Raw genomic sequence first — 26,757 nt, forward strand, 5'->3', positions numbered from 1 at the left:
CGACGTTTCGACGAGACCTCGTCGAAACGTCGCCTAGACACCCCAACTTTTACACGGGAAGACACCCGAGGACACCAAAACCTGCATTCCTGTACCCGTGAAAATCTACGAAAGCAAACATTGGTCATATATATATATATATATATGTATGTATTTGTGCCACTAATCCAAATGCGATAAATTGCGTGCATTGTTTTAAAAGTCACATTAACTTGGCACGTGTGCTCGAATGCATCTTTCCAAGCTCTTGCTACAGCTAGAATAAAACTGTAATCAGATTATTGACTTTTAGCTTCTGTAGCAGTAGCTGGGGGTGGGAGCCTGGTATATTTTATTTATTTGTGAAATGCCTGGTCTTGTGTTTTGTTTTTGTTTTGCTTTTCAATACAGTCATACCTCGAGTTACAAGCGCTTCAGGTTGCGCGTTTTTGGTTTGCACACCACGCTGAACCCGGAAGTACCAGAACAGGTTACTTCCAGGTTTTGATGCTCGCGCATGCGCAGGAGCACTAAATCACACTTTGCGCATGTACAGAAATGCCAAATTGTGACCCGTGCGTGCACAAATGCAGCGCTGCAGGTTGCGAATGTGCCTCCTGCACGGATCACGTTCGCAACCCGAGTGTCCACTGTACCCTGTTTGCTCTGGCTTTCATTTAATGGCTCATGCCACCAACAAGCCTTATTAGTATCACCTGGATATAATATTTGAGGGAGGTGGGGGAAGCGAGATTAAAAAGCCTCCTGCATTGACTCCTGTTTGTGTTAAGCAGGCACCTCTACTTACTTAGATACAAATATGTAGTACAGGGGTGGCTGAGGAACACGTTGCCTCAACTAGATCAATCTTAGCAAAAAAAAAATTAACAACAAAGCAAATTACTGTGTTTGTTTGTTTTTATGATGGCAGACAGGTAAGCTGTTGGATGTCCATGGAAAACCAGTGAGGATTTTCACCTGAATAAATGGTATGGTTATATTTGGCAAGCAGGCATTGCCAAAAAAAAGAATGAAGCAAATCAGAGAGGCCAGGGGCTAAACAATGACTTTTGAGACGATTGGCACTATTTCATTTTCTACATAGCTAAGAATTCAGGAACTATATGACACTAGCAGGAATGGCTTTTAGGTTACAAGAGGAAAAATGCATGGATGGCTCTTGCTTTTTTGGTAGCAAAATATATTGTCTATTGTTTAATCTATGTTTGTTTATATAGAGTGTATTTTTTTAAAAAAAACAAACCATCCCAATGGCAGACAGCCATTGGATTTGAAAAGGCAGAACATCATTGGTCTCCTGGATGGACCAAGCAGCTGCTCAGGTCCAGCTCAGCTTTATTGAAGCTCATATATAGAGCCCTGTTCAGTTGTTATTCAAGTACAAAGCGCCTGTGTGGCTCTGCCTTCAGCCTTCATAAGTACAGCCTGCGCCACCACATTTGCTATGAGTATATGCGAAGCCAGAAGGAACAAGTACAACAAGGGGGCCGGGCTAAAGGTGTGATTCCACAGCCCTTTGTTAACGAGCTGGATAGAGTTGTTGTCTTACCCCCAACCATCTCCATCCATCAATAAAGAGTGGTGCAAGGAAAGAAATTCTCCGATAAACATGTAGACACGTAAAGCTGTTAAAACATTCTGCAAAGAGGTTTTGGGGATTATACATTGCACATTGTACATATAGATAACCCTGATTGACTCAAAGGTTAGTAGTTCTTCCTGTACTATATGGAGAGGATTAGCAGCAGCTTCTCTACAAGGAGATCATCCTATTCTGTTTACATGGCTAGAATGAAGGCTGCTAGATACTGGAAAAGCTTCTCTAGATGTTCAATCCAGAACTGAATCCATAGAACTGAAAATGTTAATGTATCAAAATAGACCAGCAGGAGAGGGCAGTTAAAGAGATTCCTTCAAAACATGGTTTCTTTTCATCTCTCAAGTCAATAAATATGTGCCAGGGATTCTTTTTCCATCATTGTATTTATTCTTTTGGAAAGATTATAATGTAATTATGTTGCATTCTGGTCTAGAAATACTTGTGGCTGCAGTCATTTGTATGTGTTATGTGCTAACCCACCTTTGTTTTGTCATGTTGCAATATGTACACCTGTGCTTCAATAAAATATTATTTTAAAGGTCTGAATGTAAGAAGCGGATTTGGAAAATAAGCCACGTTCCCATACAATGTAATTAAATCTGTGGACAGTATGTGCATGTGGTTAGTTAGTACATTCATGTTTATGACTACAGGGTGAAGTAGGTGAGAGCTAGCTGCTGGAGAAATCAAAGTACTGAAAGCTGCTTGTTTGGCCATTTCTGTTTTCATAGTAAGAAAAAAAATATTACCTCCCTCTCCTACATTTCATTCTGGTGGTGTCATAATGGCCTGCGATCCCAAGGTCTATGCTTGTGTGTAAAAATACACCAAGCTACCTAATTCTGGTAACTGGAGGAAGTTAATTGGTACACTGTGTAACTCGGCACTCAAAATTACAGCAATCTGCTTTTGCGTTTCTCTGAGACGTTTTGTTAAATTAGCAGGATTGGTTAAGTCTGGTGAATGCCAGGAGCTTTTTGCTTTCCATAACTCAGCTATCGGGTAACCTTAGCCTCGTACAGTTCAATATGCTACTCCTTGGCTGTGGGTGTTAACAATTCATTTGTTTAAAAAAATCAATTTCTGGCAATAATGTAATGCTAGGGGCATGGCTGAACAGTGCAAGTGAAAGCTGTGCATGACTAAATGATCAGGAATGTTAGTTACTATCATTGCCTTAAATGTTATGTATTTTATTGCATTTCTAGCCTACCACTTCTCCAAGGAGTGCAAGGTTTCACCACCTTCTCGTTTAATATCCAGAACACCCCTGTGAGGTAGGTTAGGCTGAGAGGCAGTGACTGGTGAGCTTCATGGCAGAGTGGGGATTTGAACCCTGGTCTCCACCACACTGGGTTGACTTTAAATTAAGTTAGTTGCATGTAAGTAAGAGCTGAAAGAGGTTCAAAAGTGTTCCCAATAGAAGTTTACAAGGTACGTGTCCTTAGCTGCTTTGCCATTTTCTATCAGCTGTCTTTATCCATTGGGCAAATGGTGATTATATACCTGGGCCAAAAAGATGTGGGAAGACTGTTTTGTTACATTTTTTGTGAACAAATCTAAATAGCACCTTTATTTCTCAGTTTATGTAGTTACACAAGTTGCCTTGAAGGCCTGATTTGGGATGAAAGGCAATCTTTTAAAAAAACACAGCAATAGTTGAGCAGAATCAAAGGTTTTGCAGAAGGTCCTAGGTCCAATCCCTGGCATTTTCAGCTGAAAGGCAGGTATGTAGGAGACCTTGAGGAGCTGTGACCAATCTGAGCAGATAGTACAAAGCTGGGTAGAGCAGCATGACTCAGTATAAAGACAGTATAAGAACAAGTGATTCATACATTCATAACCTTGTGAACTAGCTTGAAAAGGAAAAATGCAGTGTACACAAGCCCTTGTGCAAGGAGCCTCTTAACACAGAGCATTGGGGAGCGTTGCTATTAAATAAATACTCCTTATCCGTTATTATTTATGTAACACTTTTAATATGCAAAGTGCTTTACAATCTTTTAATTTCTCGATCTCTGTCTCATGGCTGACTCTATAATTGTCCTTAGTCAAATGTTCTCTATTGTGAATCTTCTCTCCCCCTTCCAGAGAAGCATCTTGTTGCCAGTTGTAACTTTTGCAGCAAAGGAGAAGATATTTCCTGGCTTTGTAAGCATTTATATACACTAGCTTGAAAGTATTATACATAGAGTTCATGTGTACAGCTGAGGATCAATGCCCAGCTGACATGCAACAGGCCTTCCTATTGCTTTAGTAAAACTTTTGCAGACAACATTTAGTACAAAAGCATGCCATCTTGTCCCTCAAGCATGTTGTTGTTGCTGCCTAGTGGCCTCTGTTCCTCTTTGAATGAGCATTTGGTCCATAATCAGTTTAATCCACTTGTATTGACAAGGATGCATTTCATTCAAAACTCTCTGAACTGGACAGAAATATTATTTGAAATACTGTTATCAGAGTCTGTATATACACCAGGGAAATTACACAGAAATTTGCTGGCCCTAGCTGAGTTCTTTAGCTCTCCAGATTTAGCATGACTATAGAATGTCATGCATGCCTTGAGCTGATTCTCCACTCCTTGTTGTTGTTTTTTTGTCTCCCCCCCCCCCCCCGGTGAAAAATTCCTTAGTATGTGCAACAGAGCTGAGTAGTGAATACTATGGGATACCATCAGTGCATTTGTTCAGGGCCTAAATCTGTACTATCCACTCAGCCACCCTCGCAATATTTAGACATAGTTTACGATACCTACCATTGGCTCTCTCAAAGAACTTTGTTGTAAAACTTAAATGCAGTCAGATGGGAATCCTATATGCACTTACCTGGGAGTAAGGCTCATTGAACTCAATAGGTCTTACTCCTGAAATGACATCTATAGGACTACAGTGCTAGTAATTATTATAGTTTGCACTTAGGATATGGGTCCAGGTGGTGAATTGCACGGCTATGAGAAACAGTGAATTTCCAGTCCTTTCCTATTTTAGGTCAGGGATGGAGAACCTCAGGCTTAGGTGTGGGTGTGTGGAATACCTCTGTACCCTTGGGACTCTCACCAGCTATTGCCCCCCTTGACTGCTTTTGCCTGACTTGAAATGTTCAACTGCGATAATTCCTCTTCCTTGCCTGGATGGAGAGCAGCATGTGTAGGGGACCTCTGTAAAGTTGGAATGTAGGTTCATCCCAGCTTTTGCTCTGCCCACTTTTGTCTATAGCCATATTCATCCCTGTTGTATGGCCCCCTGGAAGTTGCTCATGAAGCAACACTGCCCTTGAGCTAGGAGAGGCCTCACACTCCTGTTTGAAACCATGCAGCTTCTCTACGTCAGTATTCTCCTCTGCAGTTTCCTACAGGGTAGCCCAAGAGTACAGTGTAAATAATTCTGTGGAATATTTTGTAGCACAGAAGACTATGCTCTGCTATAAAAATTTTTTTTTACCTCTGTTAAAGAATCACCAATGCATTTAAAGAATCACCAATGTGTTTATTTATAAGGGATACCTGTTGATGTGCCTGTCTGGGTACTCCAAACTGGGTACTGAGAAACTTCCTGAGTGTGGATACCAATACTGTACACACTTTCAAAGATGGTGCGCTCCTGTGCGCCTGGATTGCACACTGGAAAATCAAATGCTACACCTTGTGCCACTTGATGGAATATTAAAAAATCAGGCTGCTAACCTCTTGGGCCTTGTTGTACTTTTTTCCCCAGTTGATCAGCATTCACTGTTTCCTTAACATGCAGAGTTAAGAGATTTACACTCTTTGCAATACAATAGGAAATTACATTTTACAGCTCCTGGTTCTGTACAGGCACACGGCAGCCTCACCTCTTTTCAAGTTTGTCCTCAGAGATATTATCCATGATGCATCAAGTATGCAAAGAAGTTCATTAGCTTGGAGGAGGGAGGACTTGCTTGACAAAAAAAATGATATTTGAACCACCTTCCATTGTCTCAGCATCTGACATTCCTTGTTTCTGAAATACAACTGCCCAGAACTGTGTGCAGTGATCATTGTCTATTCCTGCTGCCCATCTTCCTCCGCTGACTGTCATCTGTCTTGTGTACCCGGAAGCACTCCTTTAAGTTTTGAGATCGAATCTTGGGGTTCATAATCTCTTCACCCATGGAGCTGGGGAACCAACCTCTCTCCTGATCATGCAAACGCTCCCCAAATATCCAACCTAGATTTTTTGAAAAAGGATGATTGTGGGTGGAGAAAGCATAATAGTGGCAGCTCAGTAAAGGAGCGATGAGTTAATGCAAGCAAGGTTCAAAACTGGTACAAGAAGGGAAGTTATACAACAATCATATCAGAATATATTAGGGGAAGCTGGTTACATAATATTTTCCGTGTGAAGCAGATGTTGCAATTTACAAAGGCTTATAAGAATTCTGCTTCACTGGGACCGCAATGCTTTGGCAATCCAAGTGAAAAAGAGAGTATGAAAAAAAAAATGCATTGGCCCTCATTCATTTCCTGACAACCCAATTAACAGGTCATACACCACCATCTGAGGAGCGCTGGAACATACTGTACAATCAGTCCTCAATGCTGCAAGATATTAGCTTCCTACACAGTTCCCCTGTTATGATTTTGTTGTGCATTTGTGCCTGCATTAAAACCCAAATATGGACACTTCTTACCATCGTCTGTCTTTTCCAGGATGTTAAGTACATCAGCCAGTTCCAGCGACAGCTCATCTGGCTGCTGAGCCACATAAGGATGGACACACTGTACTTGAGGGCAATCTACAAGTGGAAAAGGGAAATTACTAGTTTGCAGGACCCTTTATGAATACTATAAGGGAGAAATGGGAGGGTGTCTGCTACTAAAATGTGTGTGTGTGTGTGTGTGTGTGTTTCCAACTGCTGTAGCATATAGTGACCAGGCCTTTTGCCTCTCTGATCAAGGGTTTAGAATAGCAAAAGTCTGTAGCATAACCTTGATAATTTCTGTTGCCTGTATTACTGTAGCTAGAAAGGAACCACCTTAGAGAAAAAACGGTGAGCTCGTTAGGCCGTGTCATCTCAGCAAATAATTCAACCAACAGGCCAGCGAGTGCAATGGCTGATCTTGGGGACAGTTACATCCTCAGTCAGAGGGTTTGAGAAATGCATAGAATCTCATACAAGAGGGGAAGGGATCTCAGATTAGCTTCTTGCACTTGGGTGTAACATGGAATGGTACTGATGAGGGCCTAAGATGACTGGGCAGCCAACAAATATGGAACAGGGATGTTGCATAAAATTCTGTAGACAAGAATAGGGTAGGTAATCTCTTACTGAACCTTTCGGTAAAGGGATACGAAGCTGACTTCTCAGCTTCACAAAAATTTGCTTCAGGGCACACAATTTAAAAATGAAGCTTAGAATGGAATTTTGTTCTGTAATTAGGACCTGATCTGCCTTTGCATCCTAGAACTGACAATGCTAGAACCTTAGAATGGAACCTTAGAATGGAATGGAAGCTTAGAATGGAATTTTGTTCTGTAATTAGGACCTGATCTGCCTTTGCATCCTAGAACTGACAATGCTAGAACCTAACCAAGAGGAGTGATGTGCTCTTAGAATCCATCTGGATGACAACTTTCTATCATTCCCTCCTTTCCCCCCTTGCCCTCCTTACCCATGAGCCTGGATGTAAAGGAAACAAACTTGGTTCGCCGATTCGGAGCCAGCAAGATCATCCAGCGCTTCATTTCACTTCTGCATTGGGAATAAAACAGGAGAGAGAGCGGCAACCAGTGTTTTCCATGTAATTTGGAAAGGGTCCGTGGAATCAGACTTGCCACATAGGAGTCTACAAGTGACTTGCAAAAATTTACAAACATAAAGGACAAATAAATCCACTTTCTGCATTCTGTGCCATTCCTGCATTTCTGTCTTACTGCCCCTGCCCCTACTTTAATGGTAAAATCCATGTGTTCTCCCTCCCTTTCCTGTCAGCTAAGTCAGTTAAGTGTCACTCATTCACGCATCCTGACTCATGTTCTCCCACTCACTGGTTAGAAAGTCATGCACAAGCTAAGACAATAAGGAGTTCAAGGCAAATCCATGAACTCTACTGAAAGAGCTCAGCCATGTTTCAGAATCCCTTGACAGAAGACTCATTCCTCTATCCCATTTTTCACCTTCGTTTTTCATGTATTATTTTCTAAAAATACCTGGAACAGTCATTCCCTTTCTTAGGGTTAAAGTGGATATGATAAGGGAGATCTGGGATGCTTATGTCCCTGAGAAGAACACGGGTCTGGGAAGAAAGAGCCCAGTTTAACCCCCTTCTTTGTCTCCCTTTTTGCAGTTTAAAGAACGATAGGTTTGGGGTCTCTGGCTAGTCTCAGTGACTGCAGGGTTTCCTGAGCCAAATACCCTTTCCAGTAATAGCTTTGTGGACAAAAGTGAAAAGGAATATGTTCTCCATGTTCTTTTGGAGTCACGAAATTTGAGCTCAAGGGGTGAAGCCATCTGTAGCAATCACACAGGGTCCCCGGACGTTTCACTGTCTATTGATCCCTGTGCCACCACTTTATTTCTTGCTGCCACCACCCAGGCCCTACCTGGTACAATACTGAGTCCAGTCAGGGTTAAATTGGAACATAAACTTCTGTTTATTTATTGCCGTTTAACAAGTGTGTGGTTTCATAAATGGTATCGGTCAATTACATTCATGGGGTGCCTATCCAGACCTATAACTTCCGCTACCTGCTCTCACTCACTAAACCACCTCTCAGATATTTACTTGTCTTCCTAGCCCCTAACTGTTCCTGACTCAGATACACTAACTCAACCTACCCACAGACTCTATCCCAATTCACTCCCACTCCAACCAACCACCCAACTCCCAATGAACTCCTCCCTTCGCCCCCTCCCAGAGCTGGTTTTATAGTCCCTCTGACTCCACCCCCCTGGGTTCTGATTGGGTAACCTGTTTAACTATTTCACCTCCAGCACTCTCATATGTTAACGTCACACCACCTTCCTTGTTCATTCTCTCAGTTAAAGAGAAGCTTTAAGGTCAAAAAAAGGGGGGGGGGAAGCATGCAGTAACTTCTTCAGTCTACTGGAATCATTGCATAGGCTGGATAGCTTTTGCTGCTGCTTCTCTGCTCAAGCTAGGCACTTCCGGGTTTAAGCAGAGGGGCAGCTGAGGTTGTGGTTGTCTTTGTCGCTTACTCCAGGGAACCAGGAAGGGAGCTGGGGACAAGGTTTTTACAACAAAAGGAAGAAATATTTTCTCCTATTTCCCATGTCCTCCATCTGCAATAGTTTGTCAGTAATGCACGTTAACTGAATAAATTCTCTGCTCGAATGGGTGTTGGACTAGAAAGAACACTTCGAGTGCCAACTTTTCTTAATCTATCGTTAGCAACATGCTTAATTTGGAGCAGAAACAGTGCTTCCCGCACCGCTAGGTGTGAAATTTTGCAAAGAAGAAGTGCTGGAAAGAAATACAAAATTTTACATCATGCAGGATTTGGGGTAACAGTATGAAGGATGAACCCATTTGAATATGCCATCTGCACACTGGGAGGATGGATATTATTATTATTAATTATATTTACATACCGTCCTTCATCAAAAGATCTCAGGGCAGTTAACAAGATAGTTACTACCATCTGTTTCTAAGCTTCTGTACCTTCCAAAATGATATATTTTATGTACGTAACATTTATTGTGCTTAGCACATAGGCAGTTACAGTTTATATTCCTATAGGATTACTTGAAAACATACTGCAGTATTTCCTGGGGTCCATGCATTTAATAATCTACAAATTGTCATTCATACAGGACAAAATGAGGACAGAGTTGAGGGAAGGCAGAATTCAAATGCAGTTTTGGAGCAGATTTCTATGGTCAACATACCTGGGGCGATATTTTTGCCATTAGTTCAATCGGCCAGAATTCAGTCTTTGGGTGTTTCAATATATTCTTTCCCTTGGGTGTTTTCTCCACCACTGGAGTGTGTGTGGAGGCGTGAATATTTTGTTCACGGCTACAGTATGAGTTCATAGGACAAACAAGAAGCCTCCTTTGACATCAGCCTGCCTTTCCCTCTTTGTCTGCAGTAGGGAGGGCAAATTCATTCTAGTTCTGTGGGAGGGACTGGAGACTGCATTTCCTGTACACAAGCAGCCACTGAAGAAGACCATATGACAGAATCACCAGTAAGTAAAGAATAGGTAAAGAATTGTGGTAGGAAACAAATTACCCTAAAGCGCTGCAAAAGACAGAGCTACGCAGGATGCTGACAAGGGGCAAGTGAATTCACAATCAATACTGTCATTTAGAAGACAGTCTCCATCAAACATGACGCCTATTGAACAATACCTGTGCCAGCTTATAAAGATAAGTAAGTTCATCCCAAGAGCAATAATAGTTCAGAATCTATTGTAAGAAAGTGCAATGGGATCATGCGCACAATCTACAATTTTTCCAGATATTGCCTCATTATGCTTACTGTGATGATGCCTTTAGCATGTAGCTGACTTCGCGGTCATCTGCATTTTCCAGCAGTCTCAGGATGAAGACATTTGCCAAGCTCTGCCCTTGGTCTTCCAGCTCCTCCACCCGTAGAAGTCCTCGGGGTGCAGAGTCAAACACCTGATATTTGTCACTGAGAGAGAAAAGAAAGGTGTCAGAAACACTAGTTATAGCCTAGGCTGGGGTATAAGCAGGGCCTAAAAGATGGGGCAGAGAAATAGGTGACTACATTTCTCATAGGCAAAATATTCTTCCTGAAGAATGTATGGCTTAGTGTTGAAGGAGTAAACCACACCTGAAACTGTTATCTGGGGATAACAAAATCTTGCTAAGCATGCTCGGGAAGAGATTATTTGCATCTGAAAAAGGACAGCAGAGAAAGGAGGGGTTAACTCTTCTTGAGTCATATACTTCCTTCTGAAACTTTCCCCAAGCCAGCTGTTTAACCCCCTGCCAGTGTTCCATGGTCCTTTTTTTTTTTTTTACAAACATGAAGTGATTAGACGGGGGAAAGTTGGGCACACACTTCCCTCACGACCCTCCTCTGATGCAAGTTTTCTCTTCTCAAGGACAGAATGCATCATATCTTTATTCTAGAGATGAGGAATATGTGAACTCCATATGTTGCTGGACATCAACACTGACCAGTTTCCATGCTGGCTGAGACCAATAGCCTTTGCAGAGTCGCAAGCTCTTCACCCCTGCTTTAGTCCTTGCCTAACAATTTGAAGGGGGAATGGGACGCAAAGGTGAAGAATTGTCTATTTTAGAAACCCAGAACAACAGAATGCCTTGTTTAATGCCTTTGCTTAATTCTTTACTATGAGCGCTGAAAATTCGTCTACAGCTGCTTGGGCATCACATCAATAGATTAAATTAACAATCAGAAACTATCTCTGGCAGGATTGAGGCCGATCCAACTGAGGCTGAATAAACATAGTACAGCTCAAATTCTGTTCCTCTCTGTTTCAAACTCACCTAGATATTTGTCTGCAGAGCACTAGCAAATCATTGAAGAGGAACAAGTAGACTTCTCTGAAGAGTTTCTTTGTGCGGAGGGTACGTGATGTTTTGGGGCCATTCATTTGCTGCAGTTCTCCCTGCTTTAGCAGCCAACGGGAGTGAGAGATGATGGGCACAGACTAACGAAGGAAATAAAATAATAATCAGGAGCACTGCAACATAGCATCTTATGGCAATCCCTCTGAATTCACTGCAAAGGAAAGCTTTAAAAATATACTATACAGAAACTATGGATCCAGGTAGAACCTAAGAAGAGCCTGCCATCGACTCCAGTGTCCTGTTCTCACAGCGGCCAAACAGATGCCAGTGGGGAAACCATAAACACAAGAGCACTATCCTCTCCTGGGGTTTCCAGCAACTGTCAATGTTCTCTTAAAATTAATTTGTGTCTGTCAACTGGGGGGAAAATGTAAAATGTTGATCAGCAGTATTTAGCATCCCTTTAAGATACCAAAATATGAGAAAGTGGTTTTTGTCAAAGTCTGGCTTTATTGCAGAGGACTTCGTTCATATATGTTCCTATTTAGCAGTATCTATCAGGCAAGGTACTGGAAGAGAAGATTCAACTAAAAAGATATGAATTAAAGTATATGAAACACTATTAGACCCAGTATGACCTGAAGGGAAAGACAGAGATGTGATCCAGAACTTACTACAAATCATCTGTGCATAGCCAAAATTAGTTTAGCAGTGAATTTCAAAAAAGCTGTCACTCCTTGGCTTAAAATCTGTTTAAAGAGGATCTGCGAATAGCCGAGATTGCCAAAATTACAAATTATATCAGGCTCAGGGAGTAATGCCAAGTAGATAATTTTGTGGATAGTGTTTGTTCAACACAGCAATGAGAAGTTTAACAACAGCAGCCAACTGCATGTTGTCTTTTCTTTATTGTAAAAGTTATAACTTTTTGGCATGCTCATATTCCCCCCTTTTCCTCCTATTAACCTGTGAAATACTTAATAAAAGTAACATTAAAAGTTGGCTCTCTGAAGATGTATATAATGAGAACAAAATACATGGTCGTTGCAGATCATTAAAGGAAATTAAATTATCCATTGGAAACTTTGAAGTCTCATTCTAAGCAAAAGGACAATAATGACGAGTGGGATATGTTTTGACATATCTTGCCTCAAGAGCCTCTTTAGGTTAATTTAAACAAAATTCACACCACACAGCTGGCCTGCAGCACTTGTAAGAAAATTATACAAATAAAAAACAGATAAAGGAGCTGGAGGAGAGCTCCACAGAGCTATATTAGTCAGCACTGAGTTAGAAATAATACAAGTGACTAGGAATGGCTCAGCACGCATAATCACTGCACGCATTCTGCATGATCCAGTCAGTGGAGCAGGAAACATGGGTAGCCAGGCAACTTGGTAAAGCAGCCAGGCAGACTGAACCCTGACTTGCATTAAAAAAGGGTACCAAAGCTAGGACTGACTAAATTAGATCAGTGATTGTTTAATATAATCATTAGGGGCAACCGTTTTGCTAAATTCATCAATGATTTTGCCCTGTAATATATATCTGTTCCTCTCCTTAGGACTTAGCCTACATGTTTACCTTGATCTTAAATTCTAGCATTTTCTGGATGCTGATCATCTGTTCTGTACGGCTCATCTTCCTGACGCCTTCGTTGCATGCCTTCACTACCTAGAAGAGACCAAGAAATGAGAGTATATCAGAAACACGATTTCTTGTCTCAGGGTTGAAAATTGGAACCCCAATGAGAACAGATTGAATGAGGTGAAGGTAGAAAAGCATGTTGAATGAGGTGAAGGTAGAAAAGCATGTTTAACTTCATTCAGAAGTGGTTCTGTAAATAAAAGCACAACGTCGACAAGATTTTAATAATAAACTTGTTCATGTCAAAGTAAGTGTCACTGACGAGACATTAGCTTAACTCATGTGAAGGAAATCAAAGCATTGTTCACCACAGTAAGATAAGGGAGGACATGCACCCACGGATGAAGGGGAATAGGTTCCAACTCTATTATTACTTAATAATAATTATTAATTACTATGAATAAAATAGTAAGCAAGAATCACCTGAGTTGAGGCTTACTAATGCTTACTTTGGCTCCTGGTTAGAAAGAGGAGGGGCTATAGCTCAGCGGATTTCATAGTTTTATACAGTCAAGACATTTCTGATTTAATATAAACCCTAGAGAAGCTTTCAAATTCTACTAATAGTCCTACTGGTGGAACCAAGTCAAAATGGAATGGAACTCAGATTTACTAGACTGGTCAGTTCTATCACAAATTCAGAAGCTTTCAACAATGCAGCAGGTTGTGTTTCACATTCATAGAGGTATTTGTGCTATCAATTGATGATGACATCATCACATTTCGGCAGCCTCACAGCAGGGCCGGGGGACCTCTGGCCCATGGACCTAATGAGACCAGGCAGGGGCCCTAATTTAGCTTACAATATAGTTTTCCCTAAACCATGTCCATCTGCCCCACCCCTGGCATAATTTGTGACATCAGATGGAAGGAAGGTAAAGGCATTGCCATCACTTCAAAGTGCATTTCCGAGTGGCTTCTCACCCCAGCTTGCTGCATCATTGAAGACTCAGGAACAATTCTACTAGGCTCATGTCTGAAACTGGGGCCTATGTAATTCAGCAGACAGGTAGAGATAGAAAATGAGGGTCCACTAAAACTTGGCTCGAGAGGAATCAGGATCCACTTGATCCCAATGACACTGGACTGGACTTATGATCTGGTCCACTTCATGGAGGGGAACATGTGTTTACCATCTTTGTGTGTTGCCTCTCTAATTGCATTTTTGAGTATACCAAGTATAGTAAACATTTGTGTGTAGCCTACACACTACATGGTCTATTCCAGATTATTTCCATGGGATTGATCATATGAGTTTGGTCTAGGTGCATTGGCTGTATGAAGAGCTTCTGTCTCCATGTGAACATGCAGGGACAATGGAGGTTGGCTGGCTTCTTTGTGTGGGCTGATGCAATACCCTGCATGTGATAAGACTGGTTCAGACTCATGTTAAAAGCATACTGTACTTGGCCTAACCTCAAAATATGTAACTAGACAGGCAACACACATGATAAGAAGCCTTGTAGAAATGGAGTTCAAAAGGAGCTGAAGCACTAATAAAAAGGTATATTATGGCACACGTGATTTTGGGTCAGAAAAATAAGTTTGTACTCTTGGATGAAGTCTGACCTACTAACGGTCTGCTTCAGGTGGCAGCTAATTAAATCACTGCTCTCTGTGGAATCTATCACCTTCAAGTGTCTGACTACAGCTTTTGTACTCTGAAATCTGAGGCAACTCTTCCTTGGATATTATTTCTTCCAGATATGTCCTCATATACCAGATACATATGATTAAGCATTAAATTCAAAGTCATCCTATTAATGCAAGGACTAATGCCTGCACAGTGGGACTACCTCTCCTTCTCCTTTCCCTACATGTCCCACCCCCAAATCCACTCTGGAGGGTAGGGGGATTCTTCAAAACACATGGGGGGGGGACAGGGGTGCCAACTTAAATAAAATTCTGGGAGGCAGGTAAACCCCACCCTGCATAATCAATCATATGACATGGCACACACATACCATTTGAATGGCAATAGTCAGCAACATTGGGAAGGGCACAGAGGCAGAGAAGAAGTCCCATTTGCTCCAAAAAATCCTGAATATTCTGACAAGGCAGATGAGACTTACTGTTTCCAGTTCCTTGTGAGCCTCAAGGGCAGTGATTTCACGTTCAGACTTTTCCTCCACTTTCTTCAGGATATTCTGTACAAGATGAAGGAAGGTTGTTATTATACATTTCCATAAACAGGCTCTACTTGAACACATATAGAAAAATGGAGAGAGGAGGCAAAATATTCATCCTTTTGACAATTACATTATGGGCATAAAATGATACATTTCCTTTATAAAAGCTAGCCAGGAATGGCTGGGCAATGGGCTTTGCAGGGTGGTGAATGCTTCCCTCTGTAAGGGAGCCTTCCCAAACCCCCAGGCGGCTATCAAACCGCTTCTTAAAAAACCATCTTTAGATGCGGCCAATATGGCCAACTATCGCCCAGTCTCAAATCTTCCATTCTTGGGGCAAGGTGACTGAGCGAGTGGTTGCTGAACAACTCCAGGCATGCCTGGAAGAAGCGGACCATTTGGATCCCTTCTAGTTGGGATTCAGGCCTCATATTGGGACTGAAACTGCCTTGGTCGCACTGGTCGATGATCTCTGGCGGGCTAGGGACAAAGGTAGAGCTGTTTCTCTCAGCGGCTTTTGACACCATCAACCATAACATCCTTCTGGACCGTCAAGAGGGGCTGGGAGCTGGGGGCACTGTTATACAGTGGTTCCGCTCCTTCCTCCTGGGCCGTGTTCAGAAAGTGGGGGGGGGGGGGAATGAATGTTCAGACCCCTATGCGCTCAGTGGTGGGGTGCCTCAGGGGTGTCCTCTCCCCCATGCTTTTCAACATCTGCATGAAGCTGCTGGGAGAGATCATCAGGGGGTTTGGGCTGGGTGTTCATCAGTATGCGGATGATACCCAACTCTAACTCTTTTTCAAATCAGAACCAGTGAAGGCAGTGAAGGTCCTGTGTGAGTGTCTGGAGGCGGTTGGAGGATGAATGGCGGCCAACAGAATGAGGTTGAATCCTGACAAGACATAAGTACTGGTTTTGGTGGACAGGAGGGGGCAGGTGTGGAGGACTCCCTGATCCTGAATGGGGTAACTGTGCCCCGAAGGACCAGGTGCGCAGCCTGGGAGTCATTCTGGACTCACAGCTGTCCACGGAGGCGCAGGTCAATTCTGTGTCCAGGGCAGCTGTTTATCAGCTGCATCTGGTTTGAAGGCTGAGACCCTACCTGCCCGCAGACTGTCTCGCCAGAGTGGTGCATGCTCTAGTTATCTCCCACTTGGACTACTGCAATGCGCTCTACATGGGGCTACCTTTGAAGGTGACCCGGAAACTACAACTAATCCAAAATGCGGCAGCTAGACTGGTGACTGGGAGTGGCCACTGAGACCACATAACACCGGTCTTGAAAGACCTACACTGGCTCCCAGTACATTTCCAAGCACAATTCAAAGTGTTGGTGCTGTCGTTTAAAGCCCTAAACGGCCTCGGTCCAGTATACCTGAAGGAGTGTCTCCACCCCCATCATTCTGCCCGGACACTGAGGTCCAGTGCTGAGGGCCTTCTGGCGGTTCCCTCACTGCGAGAAGCCAAGTTACAGGGAACCAGGCAGAGGGCCTTCTCGGTAGTGGCGCCCGCCCTGTGGAACGCCCTCCCCCCAGATGTCAAAGAGAAAAACAACTACCAGACTTTTAGAAGACATCTGAAGGTAGCCTTGTTTAGGGAAGCTTTTAAAGTTTAATAGACTATTGTATTTTAATATTCTGTTGGAAGCCGCCCAGAGTGGCTGGGGAAACCCAGCCAGGTATGCGGTGTATAAATAAAATTATTATTATTATTATTATTATTGCCACAAGGAATGTTCCTTGGTGGCTTTTCCCTCCCCATTAAAGCTCTTCAGCCTCTCAGTGACCTCAATTTAAGACATGGCAAGGTGGTACTGATATATGGGAAGAGTAAAACCTTGTTATACCTGTACCAGCAGCTTCAGCCTTGTGATCCTTTGAAAAGGCAAAATCAAGAACGATGAGAAAGGCAGGCCTTTGCATTTTGGATCCAGTTCCAAATGTGAGATCACCTCCCGGAAAGCTGGCTTGTCCTGGCTGACAGCAGAGACAGATGGAGAGTGGTGTTTTGTTATTTCATTGAGGTTTAAACTTGTGTGAGTAACCAACATGTTCTATGTGTGTTTTAATTTTCACAACACTACCTTCCCCTCAGGGTTGGAATTTGGCTTTGTTCTCATTTTTTTACAATTTGGGGGAGGGGCATATTAGCACTAAGTGGATTTTGGTTTGAAGTTGGGTCTATTAATAGTGTTTGGGAATGGAAAAATAGGCTTTTAATGTGCAAGCCAGAGTAATGCTTTTACATGTGTAGCACATACAAACTTAGCAGCATATGCTGGGTGTGTGGGTGGGTGTGAATGGGGTGTGTGTCCAAGTAGATGAGTCAGAGGCATAATTATATATCTTTACACAGTCGGATTGTTGCAGGAAGGTGAAATACATATAGTCATAGGAACAAGGCCTTCCATCAAGTGATTTAACCGAGGTAGGCCTAGCTGGAAATGACAAGAGGAAAAACTCATCTGGCATAAACTGGAAGCATCTCAGACTACTGGAGAGCTGCCAGGATCTGTCACAGCTACAGCTAGTGTGAATTCAGTGCTACAGAAAGGCACACACTCTTTAGCTCAGATTATTTGGTTTCTCACTGATGAAAAGGCTATTAATGTGAGGGAACTTTCTATTTATAACTACTACCAATATTCATAACTAATACCAAATATTTAGAAGCTTCTGGAATGATTAATTAGTACAGTTCATAGGAAGAAGCATACAGGTCCGAGGACCAGCATGATAAAACAACTCAGGCCACAATCAGACCCCAGCTCTATTTATTGCATTTATTAGTGGCTTTTTTCATGAGAAGTGACCCAAAGCAACTCACAAAATGCTACGAACATTAAAACTGAGTATGAAAAAAATGAAATGAAACCCTATCCATAATAAATATAAAAAGGAAGGTCCAACATAATACACCCCACTACAAAATAAGCAACAAAGAGGGCACAAGTATGCCTAATACACTCCAAATTAAGGGCTGAAAGTCCAGGGGGAATAAACCTTTTTGCCTGGCACCTAACAAGAGATAATTATGGTGCCAGGAGTACCTCCTTAGGCAGAGCATTCCACAAGCAAGGAGCCATCACTGAAAATGCCGGTTCTTGTGTTGCCTCCAACCACACCTCCCTCAGAAGAAACACATGAAGAAGGGCCTCCAATGATGAATGCTGGGTTCATTTGGGGAGAGGCAGCCCTTGAGATATTGTGGTCCTGAGGCACGCAAGACTGTTAACAGCATAGCAATAACCACTGAGGATGCTGTTCCTGGTGTGGTCCAGCTAAGGTTATTTTCCAGGAGCAGAGGGAGGAACTAGCAATTGAATTGGCCCTGGAACTGAGAATGGTATGACCATTCACCACATATGTGACTGAGAAAATACTGAACCAAACGTCTACATTAGCTTTTTCTGAAAGAGTTCAAGCTGACTCCATATTCCTGTCCTGTTGTGCTATTGCCTTCTATTAACGGTGGAACACAGGTGAATTTCTGCTTTGCTCCCAACAGTAGATTGGTGCCTCTCACATTCACAATTTGAAAATCAATTCATTGTCTTTCAGTGCCTTGACCAGGATGTCAAAGAGTGCTGAAGCACTTGCACTATGCTAACTTTTAAGTCTGTGCTTGGTCTTATTGACACCTTCTTCTCCACCATACTTCCTTTCCAGTGTTGTCTATATTCAGTCTGTCAAACGGAAGGCAAATGGGATTCTAATCCTTTGTCATCACAGACCTCTAAGTATGCAGATCTAGTCACCTACTATTAAATAATTGACTAGGAGTTCCTTTAGTGAGAACAAAGACTGAATGGCGAGGAGAAGAAAAGGAGCAAGATTGCTATCGTTTCCTAGCATTCATAAAACAGCCTAGCTGCTGGTTAGAAGCAGTCACCAAGGTCTGCTTCTATAGGGAATTAGTTCGTTTAAGGATTTATCTCTCTTCCTTTGAGCATATTAAAATTCTATCTATACAATGAAGGCTAGGAATGACTAAATTGCATGACGAGTTATTAGGTTTCCCCCCCCCCCACCTTACTAGAATAGTTGTAGCTTACTTAACTCTACTCACTTTCTCGGAAGAAACAAAGTGGTCAAAATAAACATGAAAAAGAAAAAGTATTGAGCTAAACAGTGGAAAATTTCTGAAACATTCAGAGCATTCAAGTAAGCAGCTAAACATTTCCCAGCTTTCATGATCCTTTTAAAGTATTTTTATCTTAATGCTTTGGAGGCTTCCAGTCCCCTTCTTCTCCTTTGCGAAGGAACCAAATATATAATGCGGGTGCATTGAGAAGAGTCATTACAAATCCTAGCAGACTACTACCATTAAATTTAAATTATGAAAACATCTGAAGCAGATTCCCTAATCCAATTCAGCTACACTTGACTCAAGGACTATAATGAATGAGTATTTTTAATTTTTAGACTATAAACAAACACACTTACTAGAGAGTAAGTTCCATTGAACAGAGTGAGATTTACTTCCAAGTAAACACACACAGGATTGCACTGGCAAGGAGAAAGGCTGCAATTCTATGCACATTTACTTGGTGGAGTAAATGGTACTGAATACAGTAAGACTTCTGAATACACATGCACAGGATCATACTGCTCAAGATTCTTCATTATTCAAAGAGCAAGCTTAGCTTTAAGTAAGAATTCCAGGAGTTTGACATCTGAAATCTGTTACAGATCAGAAATTATTCCCTTTATTGTAAGAAACTTTTCACTTTTTTTTTTAAGGCTTTGAATGGAACTTGGAGGAAGTGAGGTTGCTGAAATAAATTAAGGCTGTAAGTGGATTGTAATTTTAAATTGCTTCCACTTCATCATAAGCAAGGAGGACATAAAAGGTTGGCAGTTCAACACTGAAAAATCTTTAGACAAATTGCACATGCCATAAATGCATTCACTTGCTTCAAAATGATCTTGCCCAATAGAAAACCATTAGAACAGACACAACTATGGATAATTTCATACATTTGTCTTGTAATGATGGAATCAACCAGAGCTATCCTTCCTGTGCAATAGATCATTTATAACAGTTAGACAGTCACCCAATGGAAGATGCATGTTTGAAAATTGTGCAAAATGACAAAAATAACTCACAACTGATTGTGTACCAAATCCCAGCTTTCTGCCTAGTTATCTCCTTTCCAGTGGGCAATGGGATTACACTGTGAACACCCAAGCGCATTTTGGAGAAAAGTTTCTATTAAGCATGGATGAAAATTCTCCCACCCCCTACCCCTGGTGTGCTAAACCATTTGACATCTGTTGTCTAATTGGACAGTCTTAGTTGATTGGTTTTAATAAGCAAGCCATGACTGAATAATTGCACTCACAGAAGTTGCTTATAAGCTCTCTCCTGGTAGGTTTGGTTGGAGACATAGGTTACATACACCGAGAAATGATTAATAGTGTGCTGATAGACAATGTCGCAGACATCTGAGATCACAATGTTCTCTTCTACTCGCTTCTCAAGGTCCAAGAGGAAACTAAATAAGAAACCAAGAATTAATCATTGACATCAGTGTCTGCAACAGACATAACCAACAAACACAAATAATTAAAATAGAGGCGTCTGCCACATTACACTCCCCCTCTTTTTATTTTTATAGATAAAAAATAGATTCTGAAATACTTTTGGCTATGAACCAAATGAAGCATTTTGTTCAAAATTAATTCTGCTAGTTTTTTCCAAAACTCAGAGAGCGTATCAACCAAGCTAATCTTTGGCTATCAGTTTTGAGACCAGTCCAGTTATTTTCATTCTATTTTAATAGAAGAGGTGTAACTAATAAGTGGTACAACGTCAACAATAATTTGATCTTGTACCGGCTTCTCAGAGTGAGACATGCTACCCTCTAGGGGAATTGTGGAGAATTTCACGTGGTTGAAAATGGTTATTGATTAATCTTTGGCAATGACATTTTATGAAGGAAAACTTTATTCCTCCTTCCACACACACACACACACACACACACACACACACACCATGGAAATCAGGCAAAATGGGGGATATGTGTACGCTTTTGTAGACACACCATGGCTACTAGCTATGATGGTTTTGTTCTGCCCTGCACAACTGGAGGCAGCAGTGCTTCTGAATACCAGTTACTGGAAACCACAGGGGGCTAGAGGGCTCTTGTACTTGAATCCTGCTTGCCGGTTTTCCACAGGTATCTGGTTGGCCACTGTGAGGAAAGGATGAGCCATTGGCCTGATCCAGCAGGCTCTTCTTAAGTTAAATGTATACATGAGACAGAAAGTGCCTGATTTCCAGGAAGAGAATGTAGCTTTTTCCTATGTATAGGTGAGGAAGGGAATAAGCATGTAGATAAATGCATGCAAGCAACTGTGGTATGCATGTCGTGGGTGGCACTGTGGTTTAAACCACTGAGCCTCTTGGGCTTGCTGATCAGAAGGTCGGTGGTTCGAATCCCCGTGATGGGGTGAGCTCCTGTTGTTCTGTCCCAGCTCCTGCCAACCTAGCAGTTTGAAAGCACACCAGTTCAAGTAGATAAATAGGTACTGCCATGGCAGGAAGGTAAATGGTGTTTCCGTGAGCACTGGTTTCCGTCACGGTGTTCCGTTGCACCAGAAGCGGTTGAGTCATGCTGGGCACATGACCCAGAAAGCTGTCTGTGGACAAACGCCAGCTCCCTCAGCATGAAAGTGAGATGAGCGCCGCAACCCCATAGTCGCCTTTGACTGGACATAACCGTCCAGGGGTCCTTTGCCTTTTGCATGCCATAACAGCAATAAATAACATGGCTTGTCTCTAATTCAACACTGATGTGAAATTAATTTAGTCCTCAACTAGCTAGCAGAATATACACTGAAAACATATATTAATGAAGACGTTAGCAGAATTTGTATGCACAGAATTCTCACCTTGGAAAGGGTGAGATTTCCCACAAAACCTATCATGTCAAAAATGAGGAGAAACCTGAATAATAACCATGACACTGTTGTTGCTATGTGAAGGATCAGTTGTACTCTATTTTCTCCCTGGCATATTTATCCAGTCACCACAGCACAAAATGAGTGCATACCTAGGCATTACTATTTACCAAAGAAAGGTGAGCAGGACAGCATATGATACAACACATGCTTGGGCCTCAGATCCTGGTTTCCTTCCTCTATATCTTGCCTGCTCTGAGAGGCCTGCAGCACCGGACTGAAATGGGAGGCAAGGCTGCATGACTGCAATGCAGAAGAGCAGCAGTGACCAGTCAAATTCGCAGCTCACTACGATGACACCCACACATCTTCCACCCAGGACAATCACCTCCCTATAATAGGGAGGCAACTGTGTTTCCATCTGATTTTAAGGCCTTTTATATGTAATCGCTTTTGGTTCAAAATAAAGGATTATGTATGGGATTCAACAACGATGCTGTTTAAGTCAGTACAGTGGTACCACGGGTTAAGAACTTAATTCGCCCTGGAGGTCCGTTCTTAACCTGAAACTGTCCTTAACCTGAGGTACCACTTTAGCTAATGGGGCCTCCTGCTGCCACTGTGCGATTTCTGTTCTCATCCTGAAGCAAAGTTCTTAACGCAAGGTACTATTTCTGGGTTAGCAGAGTCTGTAACCTGAAGCGTCTGTAACCTGAAGTGTCTGTAACCCAAGGTACCACTGTATAGTTTTTATGGACAATGGTACATTTCTCTACAGTATAAAAGGAGAGACATTAACTTATAAAGATAATTTACAGAAGCTGAAAACACAAACAGGCCCCACCTATGCCTCCCCAGGGGCAGCAACAACAAAATTGAGATTTAATTCCTACACATTTTAATTGCTAAAAGACTTACCGCTCGCTGACTGCCATGACATCTAGGACATTGGAGAAGAGGATGTGAGCCTCTGAAGGATGTAGAATCTTTTTCAATCGCTCGTTTTCCATGAAGTGATATATCAGAAGGTTCAGGCTCTTGTAATACGAAGCTTCTGAGGTAACCAGTTCAAACATGGCCTGCAGAAGAATTCCAAAATTGTACATGAATGATGCACAATATAAGTGAAGGCTCTGAAAACCTCAGTGACAGGTAGGCAAGTCTAGCATTCACAGTCACAGGGCAAAAGCTCACAGTTCTATAAAGTTACTACCCCAATTACCAAGCCAGACCACACCATATGGATCTGGATGACAACGAACTTTGGGATGAAGAATTGATGCAGATGGGACTGAACATCCCATCTGGAGTTGCTAATCAAAGTACAGCTACAGCTTAAATCAGAACATGTAAGTTTAAAACAACCACAACCACCTCAGAATGCTTTTTCTAAAGAGTTGAAACTTGAGTAAGCTACCTGAAATACTTAATGTTCTAACTGTGCAGAAGATATTGTAGCAGGGGTGGGGAACTCAGGGACTAAATTTCTTCCTGGGCCACCACATTCTGGGGGCCACATGCCAGTGGGGGGGGGGCAGAGGCAAAACTGAGCACAGCAAGGAATGTGAATTTTGCTAATCTCCTTGACAACAATAGGGATTCATTCCTTCTTTCCTCTCCAATCAGTGACGGCATTGCAAAGACTTTGTCAGTGACATTGTCACACAGCTAAATCTGACAGGCTATATGGTGCTGCATCATTATTGTATTTGCTGGTGGGAAAATGGTGCCAAACTGCAAAAAAAAAAAAAAAAAAACTAAGGGAGGAGATTTAAAAAAGAGCTTTTGACACCTGATTTTCCACTTCAACAAATAGTGGTGTGCAGAAAATGTGGTACAACACTACAAGCAACGTTTTGAATATATCAATTTTCCCTAATAGTTTTGTCTTCCAAAAACGTTCAATAAATGTTCATATTAATCAGTTTCTTGCATTATTGCACTCAGTCATGAAAAAGCAGCAAAGGAAGACCAACTCCTAATGCAACATTTAAGTTCCAATTCTTACATAACATTTGTCTTCTGTAGTGAAATACTGGTGGAAAATACACATGACTTTTCTAGGGGGGAAAGTCTTTGTTAGTAGCCTCATTTTCACATACTTCCCTGCAAAAATCTATTTGGATTTTCATTGCGGTGAAGTATCTTATGTATGTGTTCCTCCAAGGATAATCCTCTGTGGCAGAAAAAAAATAATGCTGCAATCCAGGATGAGACTAGGTTTTAAATCAATGCCCACGGCAAAGACCAGAGTTTGGATGTGAACTGGAACAAACAAAGTATTAAGACTAAAATCACCAAGAAGGAAGAAACATATTTACAATTGCCAAAAGAAGTGTTCTTGGCCTTCAAGCTCATTCACTGCTTTGAACAGCTCAGTGCTTAGCATCATCATGGATAAGTATTTTTACGATATAGTAATACATTTATGAATTCTTATAATTGCTAGGTAGTTGTTCCGAGTCTTCTCCATTACAGTCACATTCTCCATGCCAGACCAGTACAAGAACCTGAGTAATGTCTTCTCTCTGGCTTGTCTCCTCTGCATCTTTCAATTATTTTCCATATAGCTCAAGAATGACGTTGGTGATTCATTCTCAACAGATGTGTAGATAATTAAAGCTATCCATCAGTGATATAGTCATTTTTATCAGTATTCCATTAGTTTTCCATTTCTTTCCTTATAACACCTAGCAGTTTAAAATATTTCAGCCCAATATCTTGTGGAGATACTCTAATTTTCAATTAGAACAAGCATTTGTGTTTATTGGAAACGTATATCCCTAATTCCCCTACTTTTTCTCACACTAAAACCTGTTTGGACAGGCTTAAAAACAGAAATATGGGGATCCAGATCTAGATTCAGGAACATTGTACTAGCAAACATTTGCTTGCTTTCTTTACAGATGTGGAGTCAATTCTTTCAGCCTTTTGCGTGTTTCACTATTTCATCTAATATGGATAGTGATAGATTCACCTCTGTCAACCTTTTCAAAATAACTTTATCACTTAATTTCTAAGCAGTTTACGTTTTCCATCGCTTGAGGACACAACATCCATTCCAATTCATTTTTCGTTGCCTATGGTCTTTTGACGCTTTATAAATCATAACACTTATATAATTCCCTTTTCTTAGCTTCGTTCAACCAAAATTTGCCTATGTTGCTTTAAGAATGGCCTGTACTGTTTTAGGTGTAAATCTTTGTTGGGCACACCAATTCTGTCTCGTTCTGTAGTTGCTGCAGTACGCATAAAGGCCTGAGCCACAATTGCTTCAATGCCACCCTGCGCAAAACAAGGGTAAATAGTTCCCGGTAGCTGCAGCATTAGAAGCTGTCAGCACTCTCTAGTGGGATAGGATAGAAAGGCTTAAAAGCAAACTGCCACCACACTCCCCAAAAAACCTCATTTCCCATCATTTAATCAGTCAGTTCCAGAGCCCCCTTGTGCCAGTGCTGTCAATGTGCCACTTGGACTCAATGCTGACCTATTTCAGAGTAGCCAGAACCTTTCTTGTTGCCATTAGGGCCAACATTTGGGTCAGCTCCCCTGTATATGTGCCAGATTACATATGGCAACCACATCTGGTTATTATGAGGCATAAAAAATAACAAATGCTTGGAAGTCATTTTAAATTTTCTTCTCCATAAGTTTTATAATTGATTTCAGTAGCAGGAGTATATATGTTGAGGGTTATATTAATCTTGATGTATTGTATAGTGTGGTGGTTTGTTTCTTTTGTTTTATGTTTGTTTGATTGTATGCTTGTTTACTTGTTTGTCCGTCTGTTTTTTCACAAATGTAATTATTTTAAATTAATAAAGATATATTAAAAAAGCAAATGCTTTAAACTTTAATTTAATCCCGAATTATGAATATATACCTTTGCACATTGCTGTGAATCTTACCCACTTCCCCTATCGCTATGTGCACCTCCCTATGAAACCTTAAACAGTACCCTTTATTATTGTAATTCGTTGCAATTGCTCTTTTTCAAAGTTGGCTCTCCCCACCCCCAACAAAAAGCAGCCCTCATCCTCCATCCTAGGTAGCTCTCATGTACTATCTAGAACAGGCATAGGCAAATTTGGCCCTCCAGATGTTTTGGGACTACAACTCCCATCATCCCTGACCACTGCTCCTGTTAGCTAGGGGTGATGGGAGTTGTAGTCCCAAAACATCTGGAGGACCCAGTTTGCCTATGCAAACTGATCTAGAACAAAAATTTGTTAAAAGTTGCTATAGGCCACCATTCTAGTTTCATTGTTCTTTGTGGACCATCACAGTGTCTTAAGTTATGGCCTTGAAAAAAGTTGGACCTGTATAACCACGTCTCTTGACCGACACATGCATTAGGCTGGAACAACATGTTATGCATGATGTCACTGAAAAGGATACTTCTATGTCAAGTTCTCCCCCCTTGTTAAAAGATCTTTAAGCTTTGTTTTTTAAAACAATATCAACACCTCAACAACAGTTTTTGGGTTGTTGCATTTTTTGGTATATTTATACAATACATATTTATTTCACAAGTATTACTCTGCTATTTATTGTAAATGGCTCTAGCATCTCTTCTGCCTGTATTGACATCTATTCATTTTGAATTGCTATACTTTAATAGACTTGTTAAAAAATTTGCTATTCTAACTGCAGCACATACTATAAACAAGCATAAGGCATGAAGCTATTTAAATTAAGCCATATTTCAGCTCAATCTGCCCCAGTTATGATATGAAAAGCAAGACGAAGAAAATAATCACCATCATTAATTCCATAATATCTGCCTTTCAAAGCTCTCAGATTTTGAACTTAAAACATCTGTAGACTAAGAATTACTAAATAGGAAATGATACTAACGCTCAGGCTGGTCGTACAAAGTGTAAATGAGAAATGGTTGACCTTTCCTGGGAGCTAAAATCCTTTCTTGGAGCTGGTAGCCTGTCATTACTCCTACAACTCTTCAGCTATTTTTAGACTTAATAAAAT

The 26,757-nt window shown here is 41.5% G+C and overlaps 1 protein-coding gene and 1 long non-coding RNA gene across 4 annotated transcripts in view; one reads left to right on the plus strand and one right to left on the minus strand.

Moving 5' to 3' along the window:
- The first annotated feature begins 133 nt into the window (after nt 1–133).
- LOC309370585 lies at nt 134–5,281 on the plus strand. The gene is made up of 2 exons (XR_014168619.1): nt 134–968; nt 2,809–5,281. It is a non-coding gene; the product is annotated as an uncharacterized lncRNA (long non-coding RNA).
- Nucleotides 3,557–26,757, minus strand: part of NGEF (neuronal guanine nucleotide exchange factor) — a 63,274-nt gene continuing 40,073 nt past the window's right edge. For all 3 annotated transcript variants that reach the window (XM_081912439.1, XM_081912441.1, XM_081912440.1), the window contains 10 exons: nt 22,690–22,850; nt 20,211–20,363; nt 16,713–16,842; nt 14,809–14,883; nt 12,674–12,763; nt 11,066–11,229; nt 10,065–10,220; nt 7,233–7,312; nt 6,251–6,355; nt 3,557–5,787 (listed from right to left, as the gene is read on the minus strand). In XM_081912439.1, coding sequence (XP_081768565.1) covers nt 5,615–5,787; nt 6,251–6,355; nt 7,233–7,312; nt 10,065–10,220; nt 11,066–11,229; nt 12,674–12,763; nt 14,809–14,883; nt 16,713–16,842; nt 20,211–20,363; nt 22,690–22,850 — 1,287 coding nt within the window. In that variant the 3' untranslated portion in view covers nt 3,557–5,614. The remainder of the gene's footprint in view (nt 5,788–6,250; nt 6,356–7,232; nt 7,313–10,064; nt 10,221–11,065; nt 11,230–12,673; nt 12,764–14,808; nt 14,884–16,712; nt 16,843–20,210; nt 20,364–22,689; nt 22,851–26,757) is intronic.

Source organism: Podarcis melisellensis (assembly GCF_964234715.1).
Source record: "Podarcis melisellensis genome assembly, chromosome: 5".
Classification (NCBI taxonomy): domain Eukaryota; kingdom Metazoa; phylum Chordata; class Lepidosauria; order Squamata; family Lacertidae; genus Podarcis; species Podarcis melisellensis.